Here is a 27,492-nt window from a genome sequence, read left to right on the forward strand (position 1 = left end):
GGTAGGAAGGTTACATGGGCTGATTTGGGGTCTGTGACTCCAGAGAGACTCGGGTGATAAAACCGGACTGTGATCGACACCCAGTCAGCCCTGGGTGGCAGGGAGGCATGAGATACTGATCTAACATAGACCAGGTCCATTGCTAAACACCAGGAGCACAGGAAACACCATCATACAATGATGCTAAGTCATATGACTCCACGGGGCAGCAGTGAGCTGACACTGGTACAGTCAGCTACACATGGGTGTCAATCGCCTCAGAGAAGCACAAGTATACTGCGCATGTACAGGTGTGCATGGCACAAGTTTATTCCATAAAATTCTTCATAGCACTTTTCCCTTATAGACTTAAAATCCAGGATATTTCCATAGGTTTTACATTGTGCTCAGTTTTAAAAAAAAAATACAAAATGATCAGCAGGATTTGTGACATACTCCGCACACTAGATGAGAAGCACCGCCGAGTCCTGACGACCAAAGTGCAGAGGACAGTCACAACCGAAGAGCCTAGGAACTACTAGGAGGGAGCCGGAGGCCATTTCCCTCTGAGGCCAGGCAGCTCCATCCCCGAAGGACTCCGGGATCCTAGGACGCATGTAAGTGGTGGCACAGATGACACCCAGGGGTTCAAGTGCCTCCAGACACCTCAATTAACTTTAAAAGATTTGACCTGTTCCAACACTGTGTTAAGACCCAGAGAGGGGCGAGAACCCTGCAGCAGAGGGGACTGGCCACAGCAGAGAGCTCGTGGCTGGAGTGTCGCTCACAATTCCCATGGTAGACAGTACATGAGCCGTCAGCCCAGGGGTCCCAACAGCCATCTGTGAGATGACAGGCATGCTGGGCCAGATGCCCTGGCTTCAGTCAGCTCTGGAGAGGACAGAATGGCTGAGGGAGCCAGGCCAGTGAAGGACAGGGAGTATAAGTATGATTTCACCTTCATAGAGCAAGATGGGACAGTGGACTCATGAGGCTGAAGGCCACATCGCTCCTCCGGTGTGCTGTTACCAAACGCCACCAGCCCCGCACCTGCAAGGCTGTGTGCCGACCTACAGCAGCAGGGCTGAGACGAGCCTCAATGTACCCTCCTGGTCTCTGAAGGCCAGGCACATCCTGGAGCATGGGAGACCTGGTCCCCACCAATGACTTCGAAACAGGAATGCTATTTCCGAGCCCGCGGAATGTGCAGTGCCCAGGGCCATCTGGAGCAGCAGCTGTCTCTGAAGTGATCCTAAGTTCCATCACATGCACGGCTGGATGGTGTGTGAGCCATTGACTCAGAAGTCCTGCAGCTCAGGGATGTTCCGGTAAAAGTCCAGGGTCTCAGGGTTGGAGAAGGCACCCCGGTGCTCCACAGCCCTTCCAGCCATCACCTGCTTCACAGCCACCTCCACCTTCTTGCCGTTGAGTGTGTACTGCGGGAAAAGACAGAGGACAAACAGGAGTGCTTAAACCAGAAGTGACACAGTGCAGCCTTGCCTCGGGTTTCTACCGACATTCTCTTCCAGAAAGACCCATAAAACCAGACACATAGTGGCTTCGAACACATGCCACAGCACCTTGAGGGGACCTAATGGGAAGGACATCACAGGTAGCGCTGACACCATCCGTGGAACCTGCCATGTGATCTCATGCCTGTGCCAAAACCACATGAACGTGTGGGTGTCTCCAAGGCTGTGCAATGCACCAGACCCACATCCAGAAGCCCTAAAGTGGGTACACCAGGTGCCACAAGGCCCTTGCCCAAAGTGACACTACACCTGTCTCAGGTGCCACCCCCCAACTGATCTCTGTTCCTGTGCTTTCTTCAGATGTGAACAGTTACAAAGACAGAACTGTCCCTGCCCAGAAGGGTGTCAGAAGGACCAGGCTACTCACTCATTTGCTCATACACTCACACTCAGTCGCTCACACGCTTACACACACTCACTCACTTGCTCATGCACTCATACACTCACACTCACTCACACACATCCACTCACTCACTCTCTCACACACTTGCTTACTCACAGATTTATTCACTCTCACACACTCACTCTGAGCTCACTTGCTTATTCGCTCACACATTCATCCACTCACTCTCACGCAGCATGCACCCCGGGCTCTTCCTTCCCACCCCTAGGTGGCTATGAGGACACAGTCAAAACTCTTTCCCGGGCAGAGCGCAGACCACCCAGGTTGTTCCTGGTCAAGTCAGTGACTTGACTACTCCCAGTATGCTCCAGGAGTCTCACCCAGCTCAGCCCAGCTCTGCATATGGTTGCTTTGTCCGCACAGGAAGCCCCCAAGTCAGAAGCCCAGGGTCCCCCCATGATCTAATGAGAAGCAGCCTACAGGCATGGAATGGCAGCTTCACAGCAATTATGGATAACTGGAGCTCGCACACGCTTGCACACGTGTGCACGTTTGCACATGCACACCCCTATTCCTGACTCGAAATGTGACTGAACCAGAATAGGGGTCTTCAGGCCCCACAAACCCCACCACACACCTGCAGCTCCCTTTAGAGCTCACACTCCTACAGCTGCCTGCAGGGCACACTCAGGCACACTCAGGGGCGGGGCTGCTAAGAGGCTGCTGGGGTTAGTCCTGCCATCCCCCACTCAGCAGTGTTGAGCTGCAGACAGCCAGTTGCCTCCCCCCAATATGGCAGCCCACAGAAGCTGCTGAAAATGCAGTCGAGAGGGAGACTATGGTTGCTAGGCAACATGGTACCCATATAGAAGTTAAGGGTAAGCTGCAGTCACCCCAGCTCTCATAGGCCAGGACAGAGACAACATACTGGAATGCCTCGAGTCTCCAGGATGAGGCTGGGCACGTGGCGAGCAGACAGACCAAGGCGGATGGCATCACGGATGCGCTTCACGAGGTCAGGCTGGAAGGTGTGCCCAGACACCATCTTCAGAAACAGGACCACCCGCTCCTCGCCATCCCTGTTGTACTGGGGGACACACAGGCTGTCCTCCACCTCGTCAAAGGCTTCCACTGTAAAAGCAGAAAGGAAACAGCCTCACAGGAAGCTCTCTACAGACCACTATGCCATGTCACCTGTCAGAAGGGCAGGGCACCAGGCCAGCTGACCTGGACTGAGGGATGCCCATGTGAGGGCATACGTCATCCATACTAAGATGTCAGTGACAGGGAGAAAGTGAGTCCAGGTCATCACTTGGTTATACTGACCTGGCACTCCCTGGGGCTCAGATCTCATCGGCATGACAAAGGAGGTCACCTCCCTAAGAAGGGTTGCTTTGGGGCCTGGGCTAGGACTAAGTGCCTAGGCAGAAGCTTTGAGAGTCCCTCAGAGGTGTGCATCTGTGTCCTGTACAGGGCTGTGTGTACTTCAGCATTCACACACCCTCTCTGTGCCTTTCCCTTGATCAGAGATAAGATTAACCAATGTTCTGAGCTTGAGGAAGGCCAAGACCAAGGGACCTGAACCCTTTCTGAGGTTTTAGGAGGTGCCACAGTATGGCCAGAAGAGAAAATGTATACATGGGGGACCCACCCTCACCCCACTACATGGATGTCCACCCTCACCAGCTCTTTGGGAACCAGGGTCCTGGTGCTGGTGGGACCACCCTGCACCCGAGTGAGAATAGCGGGAGACATGCACGAACCAATGTTGTAGATCTCCGAGCTGCCGAAGCGCACTCCGTTGGGGTTGAGGGTGCCATCACTGCAGAGCAAGAAGCACATGGCTGAAGCATGTGGCAATGTCCCGGCCCTCTGGGCAAGCACCACGCCCACCAGTATGGCTCCTCCCCTAGCATCCAGCTGCCACCTGCTGCCCTCTCTCCTCTCACTTCACAGGCCATGTCCCCCATGCCTCAGAGGGAATGGCAGGAGGAAAGGGCATCTCACCTCCGGCCCAGCATGACGATGCCTCCTGTCTTAGGGTTGATCCTGCAGTAGTCGCCATGTGCCCAGACACCTGCAAGAAAGACGGAACATATCGGCCACACTAAGGGATGGACCAGGATACATCCAGACAGACACCAGAGGCAGGGACAGAAGGGAGGGGATACTGGCCACAGAGTTCACAAGTCCAGGAACAAGCAGTGTGTAGCTGAGCACAGAGCCCAGGGCCGGTGAGACAGTGAACTGTATGTGTTGTCAGATATGATGGCACACACCTATAGTCTCAGTACATGTGACTGCACACATGTAGTTTACACAAAGCCAACAACCCCTGTGGTGTTAGCAGCATCTGTCCACCAAGACCTTAAGGCTACTTATTCCAAGCAAGGCAGAAAGAATCAGGGCCATGGAGAGGAGGGCCCTCTACAGAGGAGCATGACAAGGTCAACTGCAGGCGTCAGCATGTAAGGCGGGGTGGCACGGGTGGCACAGGTCACCTGCTGCACAGCATCACCCTCCTCGAGCTCCAGACCTCCCTCCAACTGCCGCTTCCACTGGAACCAGCAGACAAGCCCTGAACCAGAGGGCGGGCAGCCCTCAGCCCTCTGTCCAGTGACTCATGTGGCTCATGACTTTGAATGCAAAGGTGGGTGAGGGTCACCTGAACCCAGGTACAGATCTTGAGCTGACACTGATGAGATACTAAGAGCCACTGGGAGCTGGAAGCCAAGCCATAGCCAGGCAAGGAGTGGTGCCAGGCTGCTCCACCTACCCGGGAATTTGGAGAAGTAAGCCTTCCTGTACTTGCTGCCATTCTCGTCGTTCCAGAAGTGTGTGGGCTGGCAGGGGATGGGCTTGGTGCACACCAGCTCGCCGCTCTCTCCCCAGACGGCCTTCCCTGGCACACGGGGAGAAGACTGAGCCTGGAATAATACTCATGACCACACCCTGGCAACACCCCCTTCCTTACGCTCCTACTTGGGACACAACTTTGCTGTGTGCAGGCCAAAGTGACAGACCCTGCATGTGCACCACGGCCTCCCCAACAAAATCCACACACAGCCTGACCCCCGACCCCCACTGTTCTTGTGGCACTCCACCTCAACACCTACTTATCTGAAGATGGGGTCAGGAAGTCCTTGAGTGCAAAACCCCACCCATGGGAAAGGACAGTGTTCCCCATGGGAGACAAAGAAACATCAGAAGCAAGGGACACATCTGTGTACGTATCTCTCCCTGACATCCCAGAAGAGTCAGCGAGCTATTCACCTTCCTCGTTCCAGGCTTCCACGGCCATGCCAAGGTTGCGGGCTTGAATCTCACCCTTGTACACCGGGATGGATGAGTTCTGGCCCATGAAACAGGAGATGATGTCAGTGCCGCCTGCAAGCAACATCAGAGGACAAGTGACCCTTAGGGAGTGGTGTCCCTTGAGGACGGGTAACCTTCAGGGTTCCCTGTCAGCAGACCAACCTAGACAGCACTGCCCATCCCACAGACACAGGCCTGACAACAAGGGCTCACTTGCAAAGAGAGGAAGTGTGACAGAGACTGGACCCAGCTCTGTACCTGCCGTGTCTAGTGACGTTCTCTCTGACTGGGTCTCCCTACCCAAGCACTCACAGCAAATGCTCTCAGCTGGTCACGTGGAAGCCAAAAGATAAATAGGAGCCTCACCTGATGACACTTACACACCACACACCTCCCCACGTGCACACACGCACACCACGCACACCTCACAAAGACACATACACCATACACTGGCATGCAGCAAAGTCAGCTGGAGCACAGTCAGGAGTCTAGAGGAGATGCAGAGTCCGTGTAGACACCCTGATCCTCACACTATGGATCTAGATGCCCCCTAAACTATGCTCTAAGTATAACCACCTCCTCCTCCAGGTACAGGCAGGTGTGGAAGGCCAACCACATGAGTGAGCACGTGTCTGGGGCGTCCCTGAATGGAAGCCTAGAGAGGCCACTTCATGAAGTTGTGAAAGTGAAGCCTGAATTGCCTTGGAGACACCAAGATGTTGGAAGATGACAGAGTCATGGGATACCTGATGAGGAGAGCTGCTAACAGGGAGTAGAACCAGCCCAACAGGGAGAAGTGTGTTGCAGTCAACAAAGCTGAAAGGAGTTGGAGATCTGAAAAATGCTTTGACATCAGACATGGAGATATAGTTTTGGAATGATAATGTATATTCTGTGCCATTACATGTTGGAAGTATATGATCTGCTTTTTTAACTTTGATTTTACAGGAAAATACAGTTAAGAGATTGCATGAGCTGGGCAACGGTGGCGCACACCTTTAATCCCAGCACTTGGGAGGGAGAGGCAGGTGGATCTCTGTGAGTTTGAGGCCAGCCTGGTCTACAAGAGCTAGTTCCAGAACAGGCACCAAAGCTACAGAGAAACCTTGTCTCAAAAAAACCAAAGGAAACAAAAAAAGAGAGATTGCATGAATCTCAGAAAAAATTTTGAACTTCAGACTTTTAAATAAATTTGAAACTGTTACAGACTTATGGGAACTTTTGAAATTGGATTGAGTGCATTTTTGCATTATGATATGGCTGCAAACCTTTGGGGGCCAGGGAGTAGAATGTGGTGGTTTGAAGGAAAACGGCCCCCAAACGAAGCGGCACTATTAGGAAATGTGGCCTTACTGGAATAGGTATGATCTTGTTGGAGGAAGTGTGTCACTGTGGAGACAGGCTCTGAAGCCTCATACATGCTCAAGCCACACCCAGTGAGTCAGTCTACTTCCTGTTGCCTGCATATCAGCATGCAGCAGCTCCTTCTCCAGCACCATGTTTGCCTGCACGCCACCATGCTCCCCACCATGATGATAAAGGATTGAACCTCTGAAAATGTAAGGCACCCCAATTTAATGTTTTCTTTATAAGAGTTGCCGCTGCCATGGTGTCTCTTCACAGCAACAGAAACCCTAACTAAGACAGCCCCAAGGACGCCAGAAGAAGGATCTAGGACCTGAGTTATACGTGGTCAAAGTCACCGAACATGGGTGCTAGGAACCAAACTCTGGTCCTCTCAAGAACAGCAAGTACTCTCTAACCCCACAACCTGCTGTCACTTGACATACCACTGTGATGATGCTCCTAACTATGACACCCATCCATGGCTTCCAAGGGCCACCCCACACTTCCCTTCCCCCTTTCCCTCTGCAGCCACTGCTTCTGACCCTACCTGAGATGGAGCCAAGGAGCACACTGCTTTTGATGCATCTATACACATACTCATAGCTCTGGGCTTTCAGTGGTGAGCCAGTAGACAGGATCGTGTGGAGTGTGTGGAGGTTATGAGTTTCCACTGGGGGTAAAAATGACCAGATATTAAAGCAAGCCCACTACCTTTAGGCAGGCTCACATGCAGGACACAGCCAGAACGAATGTCAGTTCCTGGGCTGGGGACACAGTTGAGAGGCCACTCACCTGGCTTCATGTCTTTCTCCTCCAACACTGACAGCCACTTGGCTCCGGTTCCCAGGATGGTGATGCTATGACACAGGGGAGAGAAAGCACCTCAGGCCTCCTGTAGGTCCCCAAAGCTTCCAAACATCAGCAACAGACTCCAGCCACAGCCTCCCACCTCCTGCCCTCCTGTTTAGGCTCCAGGCCTGCTCTGTCCCATTACATCACTCCAGCCAAGCAGTTTTATGTAAAATGTTAATGGCCAAGATTTAAAAACACTAGTGGTGGGCCAGCTCAGTGGGCAAAGGTGCTTGTCACCAAGTCTGACAACTTGAGTTTAATCCCCAGGACCCACATGGTAGAACAAAACCAACTCCCAACAAGCTGCCCTCTGATCCCCACCTCACACTACAGCATGCACAGTCACACACACAATAAATGTTAAAGATGATTTAAAAAACAAAAAACAAAACCCACTAGCAGCGCCTTCTGCTTCCACCATGGTGGTTTCAGCTGGTGACTGACCATGGCAGAGAAGTTCTGCTGGCACCAGAAGTCTGAGCCTCCATCACTGGCAACGGGTTCATCCACCAAGTGCTGGTGGCACATGGTGTTTAAAGGTCTCCAAAAACAACAGTTTCATAATCCCTAGACACCAGGAGGTGCCCAATTCTGTGTCCTGCCCAAATGTGGCCTCTGCACCTTAGGGCTCCCACTAGCATCCACCAAGGAGAGAGACGTGAGCAAGGCCATGGACAGCCACTCCCCTGCAGTATAGCTCTGATGCCTCGGGGAAGACTACAGCAGACAGCTGGCCACTCACCTGCCCCGAGGGACCACTAAGAACTGGCCACGCTGTCCCGGGAGGAAAGCAGGTGGGAATGCAGTTTATTGGCCTCACATCCCACATGTGTGTCTCCCTGCATGCGTCGGCCTTCTCCAGTTCACCTGAGCCCAGGGACACCCTATAAACAGCCACCTACACCCTCAGCCCTGCTTGATTGGAGATTCCCTTGTGCACCATCTTGTGCACAATGCTGCACTGATCCTAATGCCTGTGCTCCACAGTGAACAGAAGAACACAGTCACCACAAGGCCAGGGTGTGACATCAATTGATTGACAGCAGCACTTCAGTACAGAGTTAATTGAAATATCACCCGAACTCCTTCAATACATGTAATTTCTACTGAAAGGTAATTAAAATAAGAATTTAGAAATAAAAAAATAGTAAGGAATGGAAGAATGGAGGAAGGGAAAGAAAAGAAAGGCAGACATCTGAAGGCTCTAACTCAGAGGAAGAACGCTTGTCTCACACATGAGGTCCTAGCTTCCATCCCACTGGTGCAAAAAACAAGAGCGAATCCCACTCCTTTGGCCTCTCTCTCAAAGTTCCCTCCCAGTCTGAGGACCAGTCCTCTCTCCACAAGCAACAGGCCGAGGGTGGGACCAGTCTCATCCTCTGTCCCCTCTGCTTCCAGCATCCTCCACAGCCTCTCGCGCAGAAAGACAGAGAACTCTGGATCAGCTTGGGTCAACTGTGCAGGACCCAGGGTACCTACCCTATCCTGTCCACAAGGTCCCACAACACATTGGGTGTCGGAACCAGTGGGGAGCCATCGTACAGGACCAAGGATGCTCCTGTGGCCAGGGCTGACACCATCCAGTTCCACATCATCCAACCGACCTGCCACAAACAGGGAGATCAGGTAAGTCAGGCAGAGGTGCAGGCCGAGAATCCTAGCACTGAGGGCAGTTCTACAAGTTTGGGGCCAGCCTTAACTACATTGTGAACCCCAGTCTAAAACAAACAAAAAAATGTTCTAAAAGGAAATGACACACAGGCCCACTGACTACTACTACTACTTGGGGAAAATCTGGGCAGATCTAGAACAAAACACTAAGGGAGGGAGGAATTCCAGCAGGAATATCCAAATTGGAGCACAAGTGGGGCACCCAAGCTCCCATACATGGACCAGAGGAAAGTCTGAGCAGACTTGCTGGGAACCTGAGTGTCACCCAGCACCCTAGGGTCAGTATTGGGAGGTGGGGACCTACAGCTAGTGAGAAAGTTCCCAGAAAGCAGGGAGTAATGGTGCATGCCTGTAATCCCAGGATTTGGGAGGCTGCAGCAGGAGGTCAGGGGTTCAAGACCAGCTTGGTCTACAGAGTTAAATACCATCTAGCCTGGACAACTCAGCTAGATACTATCTCAAAATGAAAAAAATTAAGGACTAGGGATGTGGTTCGGTGGCAGAGCACTTGCCTGGCATGCTTGAGGACCTGGGTTCAATCCCAGGCATTGAAAAAAAGAAACATGAGATGAACCACCCAAGACTCTGCTAGATGCTCTAGAACGTCTCCAGACTGGACAGGAACACCCCAACTCCCAACTCAAGCTCTGGTTAGTGCCAGCACTCCATGCTGCTCTAGGCCATTCCTTGTACCACCCGCCCCAGGAGGGGTAGCAGAAGGTCACAGGACACACCGTGGTGTAGTAGAGCAGAATGTCGCTGCTCATCATGTTGCCGTGTAGCATGTGCTCCTTCAGGTGCTGGATGAGGGTGCCCTGTGGGAAACAGGGAGAGCAAGTGAGACCCATCATCCATCCCCCCTCCCTAGGAAAGTTGACTGGAGTGCTCTGGCTCTAAGGGCCAGCTTCCGCGTCACTCTGCCATCTGACACCCAAGTACACCCCATCCACCTATGAGCTCTCCGTCCCATCCCATCAGGGACACCAGAGACATACTAACTTCATGAAGAACAGAAATGACCTTCACTGAGATGGGAGAGAGAAAACTAAAGGGCCAATAGCAGATGAGTCCCTGTCCTGAAAGAAGACATCTAAACACAGAGCTCAGAGACACCAAGGCAGAGGGGACCACAAGGGACACCTCCCATCCACACCCTCCACTTTCGGTTTCAGTATTTACTAGGTAACACAATCCCAGGCTCCAAATCCACAACGCACAGCCTGGGAAACACCCTCCCCCAGCGCTGCACCTAGCTCCTCCTGCTCCCCCAGGACAGTTCAGCACCCCTCAAACCCTGCACATGTGCATTCCCAGCAGCTCTGGCTGGAGGCTGGGGTGGGGGGAGCTTCCTTCTCAGAGCTGAGTCCAGCTAGCACTGTGAGTGCCCACTGCCCGTCCCTTCCTTTCCCTATCCAGAGTCCTCTATGAGATCCTGAGGCAGATTGAGGATGCCACCCTTTGATGCCCCTGGAATAACCAGCTCACTACCTGGGCCTGGCCCACGGGTATGAGCACCAGGCTTACAGGGAGGCTCACAGGCTATGGAAGAGTAGGAGGCTGCACAAGACCCGCATGTAACACACCAACTCCTGTCACACACTTGCACTCAGAAGAGGTCAGATACAAGCTGAATGAGAAATGCCCCCACAGGCTCAGAGCTGTGAACACCTGGTCCCCAGCAGGCGGTGCTCTTTGGGAGGTTATGGAGCCTTCAGGAGCAAAAGCCTTGCTGGAAAAAGTATGTCTTTCAGGTTTCAAAGTCTGGCCCCACTTCGACTTCTCTACTTCCTGACTACCAAGTGGCCTTGTGTTCCTGCCGCAATGCTTTCCACACCCTTTCGGGACCTGTAAGCCAGGGTAAGCTCTTTTCTCCTCTAAACTGCTTTTTGTTGGGGCGTTTTATCACAGCCACAGACAAATAACAAACATGCCAGTGTTACACATCTCTAATCCCAGCACCTGGGAGGCAGGAGCAGGTGGCTCTCTGAGTTCAAGGCCAGCCTGGTCTACAGAATGAGTTTGGGGGCAGCCAAGGCTATACAGAAAAACCCTGTCTCAAAAAACAACCAAAAAAAAAAAAAAAGGGAAAGAGAAAAATAACAAAGCAAACACAGGGTTCAGCAGAAAGCACCTCCCAGAGGCTCCCCTTCCAATCATGATGGACCTGGAAGGAGGAGGAGAGACTTCCCAAGGGCCACACCGCCATGCACCTGCCTGTCACCCTCAGGTTCTAAGCTCAAACAAAAGCATTGCTTTTCTCCTCCAGGTCCATCCCCACACTTATCCTTTGACTGTTACACACCCATGCTGACTGCCTTCCCTGGGGGAGGAGACACAGCAGCATGGTTCCCCGGGTCTCAAACGAGAGCTCGTTTTTTTATCTTCAGTGCTGGTGCACACGTGCCGCTGAGCCACAGTCCTGGCCATGTAAGTTAAAGGAGGGAACGGGACACTCAGAGAAAAGCAGCACCCTGGGGACTCTGCAGAATGGATAGTCTGACGACCGTCACCTACCCCGGCAGAGTGCACCATGCACTTGGGTGCCCCTGTCGTGCCCGAGGAGAACATGATGAACAGAGGGTGGCTAAAGGGCAGCTGTTCGAACTCCAGCTGCGGTGCCTGCGCGCCTGTCCCGCTTGCCAGGAAGTCATCCAGGAACATGCTGTAGGCAGGAACATGAGAAACCAACAGTGAACATTCCATATGCCAGAAGAGGCCTACTGATTCAGCCCCCAGCTAGATAAGGCCCAAGATCCCTCCTCTCTACCACAAGAGCCTGGAGCATTGGTGTGCCCGTATCCACAGCTGCTGACTGGGTATGGAAGCCTGTGCCTGAGGAAGGGAGGGTCCCAAATTCAGGATGACTAAAGGAGAAGTCACTGAAGATTAAGTGCTGGAGTTTCTTGTATCAAGGGTTGGCTCTTCAGAAACAACTCCTCCCCCAGCCTCTCAGCCCTCCCCTCCCCAAATCCCCTCATCCTGACTGGGAAGATTAGGTCACAGCAAGCCTATCCACTGGCCACAGACCCTGGGACCAGTGTGGACCAGTCTGCTTCCTTATTCACACTCCACCTCCTGATGCACAGCCCAGGACAGGAGTGCCTGCCCCACAGCTGAACCTGAAGGCTTCCCCACCATGGGGCAGGGGCAGAAGGGCAGCATCAGGAAGGTAGAGCAACTGGCCCGAAGCCACCACAAGCAAATATGTATCACCCTCATTTATTACATCCCGGGCCTACAGCAGCCAGGAGTAAATATCAGACCCAGAATAAATACAACTAACCCAAGTTGTTAACTAAGTTCTGCCCTGTCTCAGCCCACAGCCACCATAAGTCACCAGATATGGGTGGCCCAGAACCAAAGAACAAATAGGAACAGCAGGTCTCCATTTTCTGACAAACCGAACTCTCCCTTCCAAGCCAGGAGGTGGGATATCATTCTCCTCAGCAATGTGCTGAGGCCAATGACACTGAAGCCCGCCCCGCCTGGCATGAGAAGACATGCCTCAGAGACCAGGGACAGGGAATGGCTTGGAAAAAAGACATCCAAACTGGTTCTGACAGTCGCACCCCACATACACCTCCTCTGAAGCCCTGTTGGGTGAAGCGCCGGTCTAATGAACACTTACTGCACAGAAAAGTCCCTGTCTTCCAAAGGTTCCATAAACCACAGTAAATAACCATGGTTTTGCTGCTCTCCTAAAAATGAAAAGACCAGGGGAGGTTCTGCCTTGCGCTCTCTGGCCCAGCCGTTCACTGGGCAGGCTTATCTATAACAGCAGCAATCCTAAGAAAACAATGGCAGCGGCTGGTGACTGGAGTTTGACAAGGGGACTGCTCTGCGCTACATAGAGCAGAACTAACCGTGGATGTGGCTCCCCTGACAACCTCACTTCACATCAGTTACTGATAAACAGGGATGACCCCCAGCTTTCCTCTTCACCTCTGCATCAAGGTCTCATCACACACAGCAGGGCTAAATCTAGGGTTACATGAATAAGACCAGATCTCCTCCATCTTGCTGTCAGTTACTAGGTCAGCAAGCTGCCTGGGTCCAGAGGAACAAACACCTGGGCGGGCTCACAAGGACCTCATACACAGCTGAGGCTGTGGTGGCCTTCAAGAGACAGAACCCACTGGGCCTCATGGAGACACACTGTTACCTATAGCTAACTATGCCCTTGTCCCAGCACTGACCTATTTAATTCACAGAGGCATGGACCATCGGCACTTAAAGGATAGCAAGAGCACAGACAGGTGAATTATTGTCATGACGCCACCCAGCTGGGATCAGTGGGAAACACTAACGGCCAAACTGCACTTTGCCCTCAGCATTCTTCCCAGGGAGCAGGGGCCAGTGAAGGACAGACCTCAAGGCCAGTCAGGAGTGCAAAAATATCAACTGGAATCTTTTCTATCAAATACTATAAAACCCATGTTTAGTGTAAGGAATTCAAATCCTTGTATCTCCCCCACCTCGTAAGACTTTCATGCAAGTATTTTAATCCCACCCACCCACTAAAACTTTGTTTACCCAGAAACTCCTACTGCATTCCAGGGACTTAATGATCTGGGGCAGGGACCCCTTTTCTCCTTGAACAATGACACTCTTCCCCTTCCTCCTTCATTTCCTGTGCACCAATTCTTTCCAGACTAGCAAATTCAATGAGACTGTGAGGTCAGAGCCCAGCCAATGGGGAAAGGGTGGTCACCACCTGAGTTATCAGTGCACACCCTCTGGATCAAAAGTAAAGTTTGCCTCACCTGGACACTTCAGGGGGAGTATTTCTTAGTACCCTGACTTATTTCTACCAGAGGCAACCACCCCAGATCTCACAGAGAAGCAGCCAGACAGCTGGCAACTCCTGAGTACTTCCGTTCCCTCCTGATGAATGGCTGTGCTGTGCCTGTGGGCCCAGCAGCCAGCATTTCCCGCCCCCCACAGGTGTGTCTCATCCTCTGGAGGTCAGAACACATGGTTCACATCCTGTGGGGCCCCAGACAGCACCATGCAAAAATCAGGGGTCCCAATGTCACTCACTAGCTGTTTTAGTCCTCTCCTTACAGAGGACATGGGGTAGGGGTGGAGGGCTGCCATGTCCCCACAGTCCCTCCTCATAGCCTCAGACTGTAGCCTGAAAGGTGGGGGGCACCTGCCAGTAGCACGAACTAAGGCCTAACCGATTGACAAACTATGAAGGCCAGAAAAGCAGAGGAGGGATCAGCAGCAGCCAGGAACAAACAGCATTGTTTCCCAGCATCCTGGGAGGCACAGGTTCAAGAACCCCACAGGGACTAAAACCTGCAGGTCCTTGGCCCATCTGCAAAAGGGGACAGAGCCAAAGGGCATGCTCCCAGCCCTAAGCCACCACAGAGGGCACACAATAAGAACAGTGGTCCTGAAAAGATATGCACACCCTCAGGCAGATGCAGGAGTTCCCCAAATCTTGGATGAAGAACCCACAGATTCAGGTTAGCTGCATACACTATGCACATACATGTCCGTCTACACAGCATCCACATGGTAAGTACAAAACTGAGTGTGCCACATGGGTGACACACGTGAGCATGCCTGTGCACACACGTTATGTAACACCAGCCTGCTCTGCCCAATCCAGGAAGGGAGGCCTGATGCCCTCCCCGGCCACAGCGAGACAGGAAGGAAGCTGAAGGTGCCTGTATTTCACTGCTATCTGGTCTGGAGAGACTCATCATGGGGGCCTCCCACGCTCCATACCACGGCAAGGTTTCAGCTAATGGCTTCCCCACCTCAGATATATGGATGGACCTAGTCTGGAGAGTGGTGGCTCCTCACCTGTTGGGGATCTTGGAAATGTCTATCTTCTCCCTTGGGAGGACATAGGGGATCAGCACCACTCTCTGCAGGTCAGGCAGTCCTGAAGGAGGGGTGGACAAGGTCAGACCCAGCTGTTGTCTGTGCATGCATCCAGGGCAGGACCCCAAGTACCTTTTACAACTCGCTGCAGCTTCTCCAGGTGGCCGTGCTCCTTGCCATTGTAGATAACAGCCTCCACGGAGAAGATAAGCTTTGGCTGAATTTGAGAAAACCGGTCCAGAACACCCTGAAAATGAGAGGAGGGATCATTGGAAACAATAAATGCAGGAGAAAAAAAATGTCAGTATCAGGGAATGCCACTTGTCCTCAGCACCTGCAGCCAATACAGGCAGCCCATGCAAACTCTAGTCACATCTAGGAAGTGATGGCCACACCGAGGAAGGCTTCGACATTAAAAAGCCCAAAGACTCAGAAGCATGACCTAAAACAGAAAAGGTTCTGTCAGCCCCAGTAGAGGGTCCTCACTGCACAGGCCACCTCTCACCACAGCCCTCCACAAACACAGCCATCTGCCTTCCAGAAGGGTACACGTTCTGTGAAACCTCGGTGTAGGAGGAACCTGCATCCACATGCAAGTGTTCACATTCTCCTGTAAGCACGCACGCTGCTCGGGAAGCCCTGGCTGGAGGAGCAGGCTTACCAATAAAACTGTGCACCACGCACGGGGAATTCACAGCCAACCAAGGGTAGCCCCTTCCTATCGCCCATACAAATTAATGTAGACAGGCACAACCAGGGGATCCCTTTGCTGTACGTCCCCAAAGGAGAACAGATCAAAGCACTGAAGCAGACTTCCTCAGCCCCTACCCCACCCAGGATGGCCAGGAGGCCACCACCACTGCTAGCAAGACCAGTGAGGCAGGGAAGGCTCCACCCTTCTGCGCTTCTGCCAGCAGCTGCTCAGGACACATACAGGGACACCACACATCACAGACAGGGTCTGGCCACCTGCAGAGGGACCATTAGGTTAATTAGAGCCCTAAGTGTGACTAATTAGTTGCTCCAGTGCTCAGTGTTTCCAGAGCTCCCTGTGTGATGCTCAGCAGGGAGAGACGCTGACTCAGCAGGAATCGAAAAGGCGTGGGACAATTCAAGGTGCCCCCCCAGGCTACAGCAGCATCCCCTCAGCCTGGCAATCTGTCCCTGACAAGCGGCCCACCTGGAGTTATGATACACCCTCACGCCTGGGCATCTCGTGTTCCGGGACTGAGTTTACCTCAATGCCATCATTTTCCCAAGCCCACATTGATTGACAGCCAGAGCACAGGCACAGTGGGTTCACTCCACCTCCCATGTGCAGGGCACTTGCCAGGGAACCCACGAGGGTCCCCACTCTCCCAAAATACGAATATGATCAGAAAGTCATGGGGAAACAACTTCTGGTGTCGTTGCTTTCTGGTTCCAATTCTAAAAGAGTGTTCACAATGCAGACAGCTCAGAGAAGAATGGGACAGAGCACTGCTGCTCACGCCAGCACTTACAGGCTGAGGTGGAGGATCACGAGTTCGTGAGTTCAAGCTCAGGCTGAGCCAGCCAGAGGGTGAAGGTGCTAGCCTGACAGCCAGTCACACTAGCCTGACAGCTACCCAAGAAAAACTGAAAGATAGAATTGACCCCACAAAGTTGTCTTCTGACCTCCACATGTATGTTGTGTCATGCATACCACACAGACACAGCAAACACACACATAATTATTTAAAAAATAAGAATAAAACTTAAGAGCAGGGCCGGTGACACACTCAGGAGGCAGAGGCAGATGGATCTTGAAGTTCAAGGCCATCCTGGTCTACAAATCGGGTTCCATGACAGACAAGGCAGTCACACAGAGAAACTCCTTCTGGGGGAAAAAAGGAAAAAAAAAAAGAATAAAATTTAAAACTAAAAGGAAAGAATTATACTAGTGAACTAGTATAATATAAAAAATTATTGTTGAATGGTGGTGCACGCCTTTAATCCCAGCACTTGAGAAGCAAAGGCAGGCAGATCTCTATGAGTTCAAGGCCAGCCTGGTCTACAGAGTGAGTTCCAGAACAGGCTCCGTAGCTACTGGGAAACCCTGTCTAGAAAATGATGGAGGAATGATGGAGGAAGGTCATTGGTTAAAAATAAAGAAACTGCTTGGCCCTCATAGGTTAGAACATAGGTGGGTGGAGTAAACAGAACAGGAAGAGGAAGTGAGCTGAGATGCAGGGCAGCTCCTCTGAGAGACAGACGCCATGCTCTCCTCTCCAGGGCAGACGTGATGAAGCTCCGACCCAGGATGGACGTAGGCTAGAATCTTCCTGGTAAGCGCACCTCAAGGTGCTACACACATGAACAGAAATGGGCCAGGCAGTGTTTAAAAGAATACAGCTTGTGTGTTGTTATTTCGGGGCATAAGCTAGCCAGGCGGCCCAGGAGCTGGGGCGGCAGGAACACAGCCCGCAGCTCCCACTACAACAAACAAAACAAAAACAAAAAAAAAAAAAAAAATTAACTTTTATAAAAGTACTATATAAAAAACAGTAAACCTATTTTTTGCCCCAACAAAATAAAATTCTTGCCAAATCTGATTGAGAAGACAGTCATTAGCCCTGAAAGTCACTCACACACAGCCCCTTACAGTGCAGCAGGCCATGTCCAAAGTGTGGCTGTCACCTCAGAGAGTCTCTGACTGAGGACCATCACCCCATGCCCACCAGTAAACGCAAGTGTGAGGGCCGTGGGGTCTTGCCTTCAGAAGGGAAGTCTCTGTGGGGGCTGTCAGCCCTGGAAGTTCACTGAACCCCATTGTGGTGCTCTGCTCAGAACAGAGGGAAAGGGAAACTCCCCCTCCCCTCCCGCCCCCGGGGGGGGGGACAAATATCCAACCTCCCTGCTCCACTCTTCCTTTCCCCCATGAAAGTCCCCTTTGCACCCAAGACTCTCCCAGGACAGGGCACCAGGGATGACAGCCCTCTGTATCCTCCATCTTTGAATAAACCTGATTCTTCTCCAACCCTTGCCTCCCAGACACTGGCTTTTGAGTGCTGAGCGCCCAGGACCTGGTGCGGCACCAACAGTGCCAACACCTGTCTCCCTCCCTCATTCACCCCATAAACAAAGGGTTCCCCAACACTCCAGGACCACTGAATACCTGCAGCAGAGACACAGGGGCCTGTCCTGGTCTTTGCTATAGGAAGCATTCAACCACACAAGAACATGAACCCGCTGTGTGGTTGAGACACAAACACAGATGGAGAGTCCTTGGTTAGGTGGTAAAAAAAATGGTTGTCAGTAAACACTCCTAACAATGTTCGAAGCCACAACCTACATGCATGTTCTAAGCTTGTCAGAGTCATGCCCTCCTTTGACTCTCATGGCACCAGGACTTGGGAACGTTACTGAGAAGAACTAAGACCTTGGAGCAGAGCATGCCAAGAAGCCAGTGGCACCACTGAGGCTGCAGCTTGACCCCTGGGTACCAGGGCTCCCAACTGACAGGCTGCTCTGTTGGAACAACACACAGAATAGACGGCAGGACAGAAGTGGGTGCTGAGGGCCCTGGGCAAATCACATCAGCACCTAGAAGGGAACACCAGGCATGGGACCAAGGACAACATTCACAGAAGGCAGGCAAGTCTAGAAAACCCAAGGCCAGAGAGGCTGGGAAGGAGCTAGCCTGGGAGGGTGTTAGCAGGTAGCAGGGTCTTCATCTCAGAAGACCCTCTCCATTTTCAACTGGCCAAAAGGAAGACCCAGCAGCCGGAGGCCTAGGGCTCAGACATTGCAGGGACACCCCCAGCCACGGTGATAGTACTCAGACATTGCAGGGACACCCCCAGCCACGGTGATAGTACTCAGACATTGCAGGGACACCCCCAGCCACGGTGATAGTACTCAGACATTGAAGGGACACCCCCAGCTACGGTGATAGTACTCAGACATTGCTGGGACACCCCCAGCCACGGTGATAAGGCCTAAGGTTCAGACAACGTAGAGATACCCCCAGTCACAGTGGTAGTAGTCAAACAGCAAAGAAGTCAGGCATTTCCAAGTCAGAGCCTGCAGGTCACAGCCAAAGCTCCCCGCCGGCCAGGCAGGTAGAGGGCTCAGAGCATGTGAAGGAGCAGTGGGCCTGCTGAGGTCCCAAGAGCTGGGCCAGCTGCCTTGTGCTACAATGAATACCCCGCCAGCACTTGGCAACCAACCAGGGGTTGAAAGCAGTGGCTGATGTTGAGTCACACAGATGGCCACCAGACTGAGGACAGTGGCTGTCCTATTTCCACTCACATAACCCTCAAGCCACTGAAGCACACTGCAGAATGAGGGCAACAGGCTGCAGGCTGAGCCCTAAGCACGTGGCCTCTTAGAGGGTGGCCTCCCTGATGGCAAGTGCGGCACTGAGCAGGTCACGTCCTGTGGTGCAACGGCCCACAAACCCACACGTGTGCTAGACAGAGCACAGCAGAGCAGCAACGGTCGGGAGACTAAGACAGGCCATGGTGCATGTCAGAGAAATGGACCTGCTCCCTGCTCCAGAAACCCTTCCCAGGGTGGTCAGTGTCGAGTAGGCACAATCTGAGCAGCAGATTCAATGACTTTGGATCTGCTCAAGGCCACAGTTCATAGGGAACAGATGTGGAGATGAGCAAACACTATGACAGCCGGGGACGTAGGGCCCTAGACCAGGAGCCAGTAGGCAAGGGGTAGCCTTTCATGAAGATGCCATTCATCTGTCCCCTGGCAGGCAGCTCTAGGCTCGCTTCCTGTGTAGGCAGGAAAGAGGACCAGTGAAAGGAGACCCTCCCTAGAGTCTGAAGCTGAGTGGCTAAACAGCAGCAGCCTCTGGTGGAGGAGGAGACGCAGCCAAGGCCCTGCAGGATGGAGACAGTGGAGCCCTGCTGCCCCCTAGTGTCAAGAAACAAGCAAACAAGAATCACCCGGCCTGCAGCTGTGACTCCAGATTGCAAGACAAAGAGCCAGGGAACCCACTCATCACTGGAAACCAGTCCTTTGGAGTCACAGGCCTCTCTCTGGTGGTAACATCTACCCAGGAGAGGGTACTCCAGTCCATAAAGGGTGCACCCCACCACCACCACCACCACCACCGGAAGGCCAATTCTGGAGCTCTTCCTCAGGTCTGCAGCCGCCACACAGGATACTCCAGTTCTGGTGACAAAGTGCTCTCTCCCTCCTAGTGAGCAAGAGCCAGTATTTACTGACCCGACAGTTAAAAGGGTCCCAGCCACAGAGGCCTCCTGTGTCCTCTCTGTGCCCATAGGTGCATTGTGGGTCCACATCCCAAGTTCTAGACCTCAGGTGGCCAGCCTCATACCCAAAGACCTTTCTGCCACCTGACTCTTAACCACCACCTGAGGGACCCAAGCAGAACAGCACCTAGGGCCACCTTGTTAGAACCTCCTATGAGAACTCCATGGGCCCCAAATAGCTCATTAAGCCCCATAGTAGACCCTGGGGCTGGTAGCCACCTGCAGTTTCAATCTAGACCAGCCCTTGCTGATCCCAGACAGTCCTGGGGTTGGTTCTATGTGAGAAAGGGCACAGGAAGTGGAAAAGAACACATGGGACATCACCTCTGCTCACTGGGCCATGGACCAAAGCGAGGGGCCCTGAACAATCACGCCTCCTCCATGAGAAGAACAGGCCTTTTTTAGCAGATGTGAGTTTACACGTTCACCCCTGAAGAATGAGCCAGGAATATACCAAACTCAGCCCATGCTCTACCAGTCCAGCACCCAGACCAACCCCCAGCTGTTGGCCACACCAACTGACCCAGCCTGGGTCAGAAGCAGCTGGCATCAGGAGAGCTGGTGGCATGGACACCATGTGTCCTGCTACAGTGCACATCCTCCTGGCACTTGGTAGTCCATGAGTCCAGGGCCCTACTGACCTGATGACTGTGGCCAGAGAAAGCTTCCCTGGTGGCTATAGCACACTCCAGCTGCCTGGGCCACTCTGGACACACCCAGTGTACCATGGTTCCACAGAAAGCCCAAGGAGGTTAAGACAGACATGCAGGAAACCTCAGAGTCCCTAAGGCCCAGGCAGAGAAGGCCAGGTGACATCATGACACCAAACCAGCAAATACTGATGCACACACCACCTGCTAACCGAGGAGTGAGAACCAGTGGGCAGGAAGGAAACCAGAACCAGTTTGTTTGTAAACTTCAAAACAAAGCCCAAGTCAGGTGAGGTGGTTTATACCTGTGATCCTAGAACCTGAAAGGCTAAGACAGGAGGATTACCTTAAACTCAAGGGCAGTCTGAACTACAGAGTGTGGCTTTGTCTAAAAAATGAAAAATTAAATGACTCAAAACCAGATCCCTGTTCACGCTGGGTGTGTGTGAGGCTATGTGCTCCATCAATCAATCCCCAGCACCCATGACAAGATCCTTCCTTGTAGCCTTCCCCTCCCTCTTATAGCTGCCCAGGAAGACACTCAGAGCTCAGCTCAAACAGCCAAAAGCTCTAAGGGGTTGGGGAGTCCCCCCTCCCCGCACCAGGAACATTCTTTGACCCCTCCAACAGGACCCCAACTCACATTCACACCAAAGTCTGGCGACGTGGAACTCCAAATGGCACCAATACTGGCAGCGGCCAGCATGGCCTCCACGGCATGTGCGCTGTTGGGTAGATAACCTGTGAGAGGGAGGGGAGAAAAATCTGGGTCGAGGAAGTCAAAGCAACAGTCTTCTGGAAGTTTCTCTGAGAAGCCTGAAGTATCTGAGAAACAGAGATGCCAGCAAGCACACTCACCATGCCTCAATAGTCCATTCTCCACACTTGAACCAGGGTGATCCCTACACTTCCCCGCTCTTCTCCCTCACGCTGTTTGCTTCGTTCAGTCCCTCAAATGTTCTAAGTGTTTTCATCCCCGGGGCCTTTGCACTTTGTACTTAAGCACACCCACACACGCACCAGTCCACACTCATGCACACCTGTCCTTCAGCTCTTACATCACATGGCGCTTCTTCATGGAGGCCTTCCCTAAGCTAGGCACTTAAGAAACAGCTGGGAGTGTTGTAGCAGCCTGACCATGTGTGTAGCACCTGTTTAATGTGGGGTTCTCAGGTGACAGCAAAGACCTCCCCTGTCTTCATATCTGCTTCACCAAATGCCTTTCAGCACACTCTGCACACCCTAAGTAACGTGCTGTCTGGCAGATGGATGGGTGGAGAGAAGATGTGTGAGCACACGCACAGAGAGAGCTGTGTGTAACTCTTCAGGGCAGAAGGAGGGGAGGCCCCAACACTTGGGAAGTTGGCATCACGAAGGGAATCAAGGAACATCTACAGCCAGAGGGACCACCATCAACAAAACCAGACAGTGCCAGCGCTCTGGGAGAAAGGACTTCAACACAGGCCTTGGGAGATGGGCCATAGCCAATGCCCACCTGGGGCTGTAAGACTCTCCAGAGAGACACGACAGTTTGCACTCCACCTCTCTAAGCTCGTGTGCTCCCTGCTGATGAGCCATAGGCACTCCAAGGGCAGGGCTCAAGCAGAGTCCCCTCAAAGAGCAACTGGTGCCTGGCAGGTGGCAGGCCACTGCAGAAGTGTTCACTTGCCCGTGAGCAGAACTGAAGAGCCTCGTCATTGTTGCTACCCAAGGGAGGCTGGACTCACTGCCCAGGGGAGTGTGCAAATGGGGACTCCCTGCTGACATGACCAGCAGCCCACCCTCTTCCAAAGTCATCAGGCCTACCTTGGGAGCCACACTGCAAGCAAAAGAAGACAGCTACGCTCAGTTTAACACCCCTCCTCAGCCCTGCAGCACCTGTGCTGTTTGGCACTTAAGTCACTCTTCACATGGGACAATGGTCAGGGCAGCAGAAAGCTGACTGAGAGCCACAGAAGGGCAGGCCAAGAGCCAGCCTGACTCAAGAGCCTTGGCTGCTTAAGCCAGTCTCCCCAGGGAGAGCCCAGCCCCGGGATGGGTCTCAAAGGTCCCCTGGCACTGTTACCTTCTCTCAGAAACACCTGCTACAGACAGATTTGGAAAAATGCAAATGAGGGCTGGCTCACAGCTCAGTGATGGAGGAGCCTTGCCAAGCATCGGTCCTGAATTCCAATCCAGCACCATAAAACAAGCTAGTGGGAAGAAAAACAAGAATAAGAAGAGGCAGCTGGGCCGGGCGGTGGTGGCGCACGCCTTTAATCCCAGCACTCGGGAGGCAGAGACAGGCGGATCTCTGTGAGTTCGAGACCAGCCTGGTCTACAAGAGCTAGTTCCAGGACAGGCTCCAAAACCACAGAGAAACCCTGTCTCGAAAAAAACCAAAAAAAAAAAAAAAAAAAAAAGAAGAGGCAGCTGGGCAGTGGTGGTGCACATGTTTAGTCCCAGCACCCAGGAGGCAGAGACAGACAGATCTCTGTGAGTTCGAGGCCAGCCTGGTGTACAGAGCTAGTTCCAGGACAGCCAGGGTTACACAGAGAAACCCTGACTCAAAAAAAAAAAAAAAAAAAAGAAGAAGAAGAAGAAGAGGAGGAGGAGGAGGAGGAGGAGAGACGTGGTTTCAGCACTGCTTTGCTCAACTTCAAAAAGCAATAGCTGAAACAGGGCCAAAAAGGACACAAGAAAGTGATGCTTCAGCTCCGCAGCCTGCAATGGCTGCATGCAGTGACACATGCACAAGGAGCAAAGTCCCAGGCCAGCCTGGGCCACATAACAGGGCCTGCCTCCAAAGACAAACGAGTGAAAACCTCAACTGATGGACTGCTGGCCCGGTCCTCACACGCATTCCCCTAAAAGCTATTTATTGGATGCCAGCTGTGTGCCTGGCCTTCCACAGCATGTGTCAGGCCAAGAATGGAAACAGAGCCTATCTTCAGGGACAGACACGGAGCCCATCCCCGGAGAATGCAGGCCAGACAAACAACATAAAGATGACATCAGAGTCATGAGCCAAAGAAGAGTCAAGCTGACACTCAAGAGTGGTGGGGAATCTGCCGAAGCATTGCCGGGGTAGCCCCTAGGGAGGTGGTGCCTGTGCACCTCGGTGTGCCAGGTGCAGTGGGGAAACACAGAACTCAGGCAACAGAGTGGGGTGAGCTGGCACACGCCTTTCCTGCCAACCAGCACAGGCTGTGCTCACTCCATGCCCCGCCCACCACTCCATGCCCTGCCCACTAAGAAGGAGCTGCAGAGGGCCTGCCCTGGATCTGCTCCCTGTGCTGTGGCTGCAGACCCACCCTCTGCAAATACAAGCTGGCATCTGCTGTCAGCCAGTCTCCTCAAGAGAGGCATAACCCTGCCAGAAAATGGCACGTAAGCACTCAGATCATCACCTTGGCCTGTGGCCTTGTCCAACTGTGGGTCAGGGACTGCGCCCCAAGCTGCCCTGGAAGAGTGGCTCTCCCTGGGCACACCCTACCTGCCATTAACTAACTGAAGTTACTGGGTGAAGGGCAGCTCCCCACAGGCCTTCCTCCTGCTGGGAAACCAAGACGAAAGCAGGACTGGACGGTGGCTGCGCGGCTCTTAGCGGGAAGTATAAAGCACCCAAGGGAACAGTGGGGTGCAGTGACAGTTCGGGAGGGACTTCTAGGCCTGGAGGCCTGTGGATTTCAGTGTGCCTCCTGAACAGCAGTCCCCAATAAGCTCCTGGCCCAAGTCCAGAGGCTCCCTCTGTCCACGCTGACTGCATTAGGGTTCTGTACATCTTTTGGGGAAGAAAGGCACTGAGAGGGAATAAGGCTCTGAGCAGCTCTGCGTGGGGCAGGTAGAGGTGAAAAGCCATGACAGGTAAGTGCCTGGCATCTGTCACAGCGCCCCCCTTCCTACAGACACCTTGTTCTCATCATCCGCAGGGCACAGGCTATGTTGCTGCCTGGCCCCTTTCCTCCTCCACACTGCCCCACGGCAGCGCTAATGCCTATGTGCATCTGTTAATCTACCAGCTGCACAGACCACACCGGGACATCCTTGCCGCTTTCTGCTCCGGAAACACAATGAAGAGAATTCCTGGTCCCCACAGAACAGTGGGGTAGGGGATTCTTACCTTATCTTTCTTGTTGTTTTATGTTGTTATTGGCTTTGTTTTGAGATGTGATCTCCCTATGGAACCTGAGCTGGTCTTGAACTTGCAATCCTCCTGCCTCCCAGATTCTGGAATGATGGGTGCACCACCACACCCAGGACATTTTGCAATTCACACTTTGAATCAACTCTGACCCGTGTATAAGGCTGGAGTCATACAGGGGTGTGCTCTACACATGGCTAAACTTTTTCAAGTCTCTCCACTTTCTGGGCCATTTTGTTGTTTGCTTGGTTTGATTTGGTTTGAGTTTGGTACTAGGGATTGAACCACCACAACACTAAAAAGCATTTACCAAAGGGAGGGGGGAGGGGAGGGAAAGGAGAAGGGGAGGGGAAAAGGAGATGAGGAGGAGAAGAAAGAAAGAAAAGAGAGGGAGGAGAAAAGCTCTCACCAACCACACGGTCCCCCTTCTTCACGCCCATCTTCCTCATGGCGGCTGCAAACAGAGCCACCTGCTGCCGCAGCTCTCCAAAGGTCACCTTCACAATCTCCTCTCTGCCTTCCCCTGAAAAGAGAACAGGGCAGTTCAAGCATGCACAGGCCATGCAGGAAGGGACCTGAGTCAGCCAGGACAGGAGAAAAGGACCTATACATGGGACAACGCAGAACAAGGCCCAGGGTGGTGCCACTCGAGAGAGCCAGGCCCGGTGCTAGCCAGACTCCAACTACAGGAGGGATTCCCAAGAGGAGATGCTGATGAAAATAACCAGACTGGCAGAAGGTGGGAGGACCCCAGAGTGCAATATGGAGGCCGGCAGGGAAACCAATATGAAGCCAGCATGTGCCCAGCTGTCACCTGTGACACTTTCTGGCACTGCCACCACCACATGTCCATCATCACAGAACCATCCTGTAGTCACACACCCCTCATAGTCTTCTGACCCCAGAAATTGCCAATCTGCTACCCATCTAGACAGTCTGAACAGTGAAACAATTGGCCTATGCCCCATCTGTAATCTTAACTACAAATGGTTCTGTACTGCCTGTTCCAAAAAATGGCAACCATGTCAAAAGGTTGTTATGACTACCTGTTACTAAGACTACTTTGTTATGACCACGTTGTCTTTGTTTCAGGAGGTCTTTATGTATGACTAACTTATTATACGTAAGTGCTGCTCCTGTAACCCCACCTATTTTGCCAGTCAAATCACCTATTTAGAAACTCACTACCCCTGAGCTATAAAAACCTTGTCTTCTTCATGACCAATGTGACCTCTCAAACCCTGTCTTAGGAGAAGGCAGTCGGTGTACACAAATAAAAAGTTTGCTTTAGTTAATTTGGCCAGGATGATTTGGGTAGCTAGTCTTTCTCCTCCCATCTTTGGGATTACCAGTTTCTATGGCCAGACAGACACAGCAGCCACCCTTGAGACTGCCCTTGGGCTTCCCTCAGTGTGGCACATGTAGGACTGTCTCCCCTGTTTTCAGCATCTGTCACCTCCCTTTCATTGCTGACCTTCAGTCAGGCTTCGACGGTTATCTTTTTACTGACTAGCCAATGCAAAAATTAAACAGTATGAATAAAACAAATTAAATGAGCTGGGTGTGGCGACACACACTTTGAAGCAGAGGCAGGTGAACCCGAGTTTAAAGTCAGCCAGGTCTACACAGTGAGTTCCAGGGCCGGCCAGGGCTACAAAGTAAGATCTCGCTAACCTGCCTATCACCAAAAGAGCAAAAGAACATTAAATGATCACTGCTGCCTGCAGAGGCCTCACTGTGAGGGCTCTCCAAGGCTCACAAGAGTCTTCAGTGAAGAAATTATATTAAAACATCCATGCTGACTTCTACCTATCAACTACTGAGAACTGAAAACAGCAGTGGAGCAGGTGCTTCACACAGCCCCTGCAGTTTCACAGGCCTAGCCCAAGTGACCAGTGGGTCACCGTGGAAACCACAGGTAACAGCTGGGCTGCCAACTCAAGCCCATGTTCCAAGTCAGTCAGGGCCACTAAGTGAATAACACTGTTTCTAAGTCAGTGGTTCTCGACCTTCCTAATGTTGCAACCCTTTAATACAGTTCCTCATATTGTGGTGACCTCCAACCATAACATTATTGCATTGCTATCTCTTAACTGTAATTTTGCTACTGATATGAATTGTAAATATCTCATATGTGACCCCGTTGAAAGGGTCCTTTGACCCCCAGGGTGAGAACCTCTGCTCTAAGTAGAAGTAAAATTGCATTACAGACAAGATCAATGGCAAAGCGCATGCCTATCCCAGCACAAAAATAAGATCTTGAATCTGCCCAGGGGCCCACTGTGGGGAGCCAGCTGCCTGCTGTGAGGACTCTTGCATGCTTTGTAGAGGCCCTCACGCTGAGGGGTGAGGCCTCAGCAGGCAGCAGTAAACCAGCCCCTATCAGCCAGCTAAAGCCAAAAGGACCGAGAACGGAGGTGACAAACCTAAGATGGGCTGTCAGGTGTTTTGTCACCCTGCACAGCCACTGCACTGCGCTGTGAAGGAAATGGAGTCCTGGAAGGTCAATGGCTTTGGGAAGAGGAGGCAGGGAGTTTTGTGGTTTGAAATTGCAAAGAGAGCGAGCCTCCTCATTCCCTGAGGCACAAAACTG

At 52.5% G+C, this 27,492-nt stretch overlaps 1 protein-coding gene across 2 annotated transcripts in view; it reads right to left on the minus strand.

Annotated features, from left to right (window-relative positions):
• Positions 1-285: 285 nt before the first annotated feature.
• Positions 286-27,492, minus strand: part of Aacs (acetoacetyl-CoA synthetase) — a 38,336-nt gene continuing 11,129 nt past the window's right edge. Inside the window, exons 4-18 of one of the 2 annotated variants that reach the window (XM_057765887.1) lie at positions 25,309-25,422; positions 21,420-21,517; positions 15,007-15,121; positions 14,854-14,935; positions 11,554-11,701; positions 9,774-9,854; positions 8,848-8,972; positions 7,309-7,373; positions 7,064-7,186; positions 5,128-5,241; positions 4,631-4,756; positions 3,862-3,931; positions 3,618-3,676; positions 2,783-2,985; positions 286-1,415 (exon numbers count right to left, since the gene is read on the minus strand). In XM_057765887.1, the coding sequence (XP_057621870.1) occupies positions 1,278-1,415; positions 2,783-2,985; positions 3,618-3,676; positions 3,862-3,931; positions 4,631-4,756; positions 5,128-5,241; positions 7,064-7,186; positions 7,309-7,373; positions 8,848-8,972; positions 9,774-9,854; positions 11,554-11,701; positions 14,854-14,935; positions 15,007-15,121; positions 21,420-21,517; positions 25,309-25,422 (1,661 nt within the window). In that variant the 3' untranslated portion in view covers positions 286-1,277. The remainder of the gene's footprint in view (positions 1,416-2,782; positions 2,986-3,617; positions 3,677-3,861; positions 3,932-4,630; positions 4,757-5,127; positions 5,242-7,063; positions 7,187-7,308; positions 7,374-8,847; positions 8,973-9,773; positions 9,855-11,553; positions 11,702-14,853; positions 14,936-15,006; positions 15,122-21,419; positions 21,518-25,308; positions 25,423-27,492) is intronic. The other variant, XM_057765888.1, reaches the window with a different exon arrangement.

Source organism: Chionomys nivalis, chromosome 3 (genome assembly GCF_950005125.1).
Source record: "Chionomys nivalis chromosome 3, mChiNiv1.1, whole genome shotgun sequence".
NCBI classification, from domain to species: Eukaryota; Metazoa; Chordata; class Mammalia; order Rodentia; family Cricetidae; genus Chionomys; species Chionomys nivalis.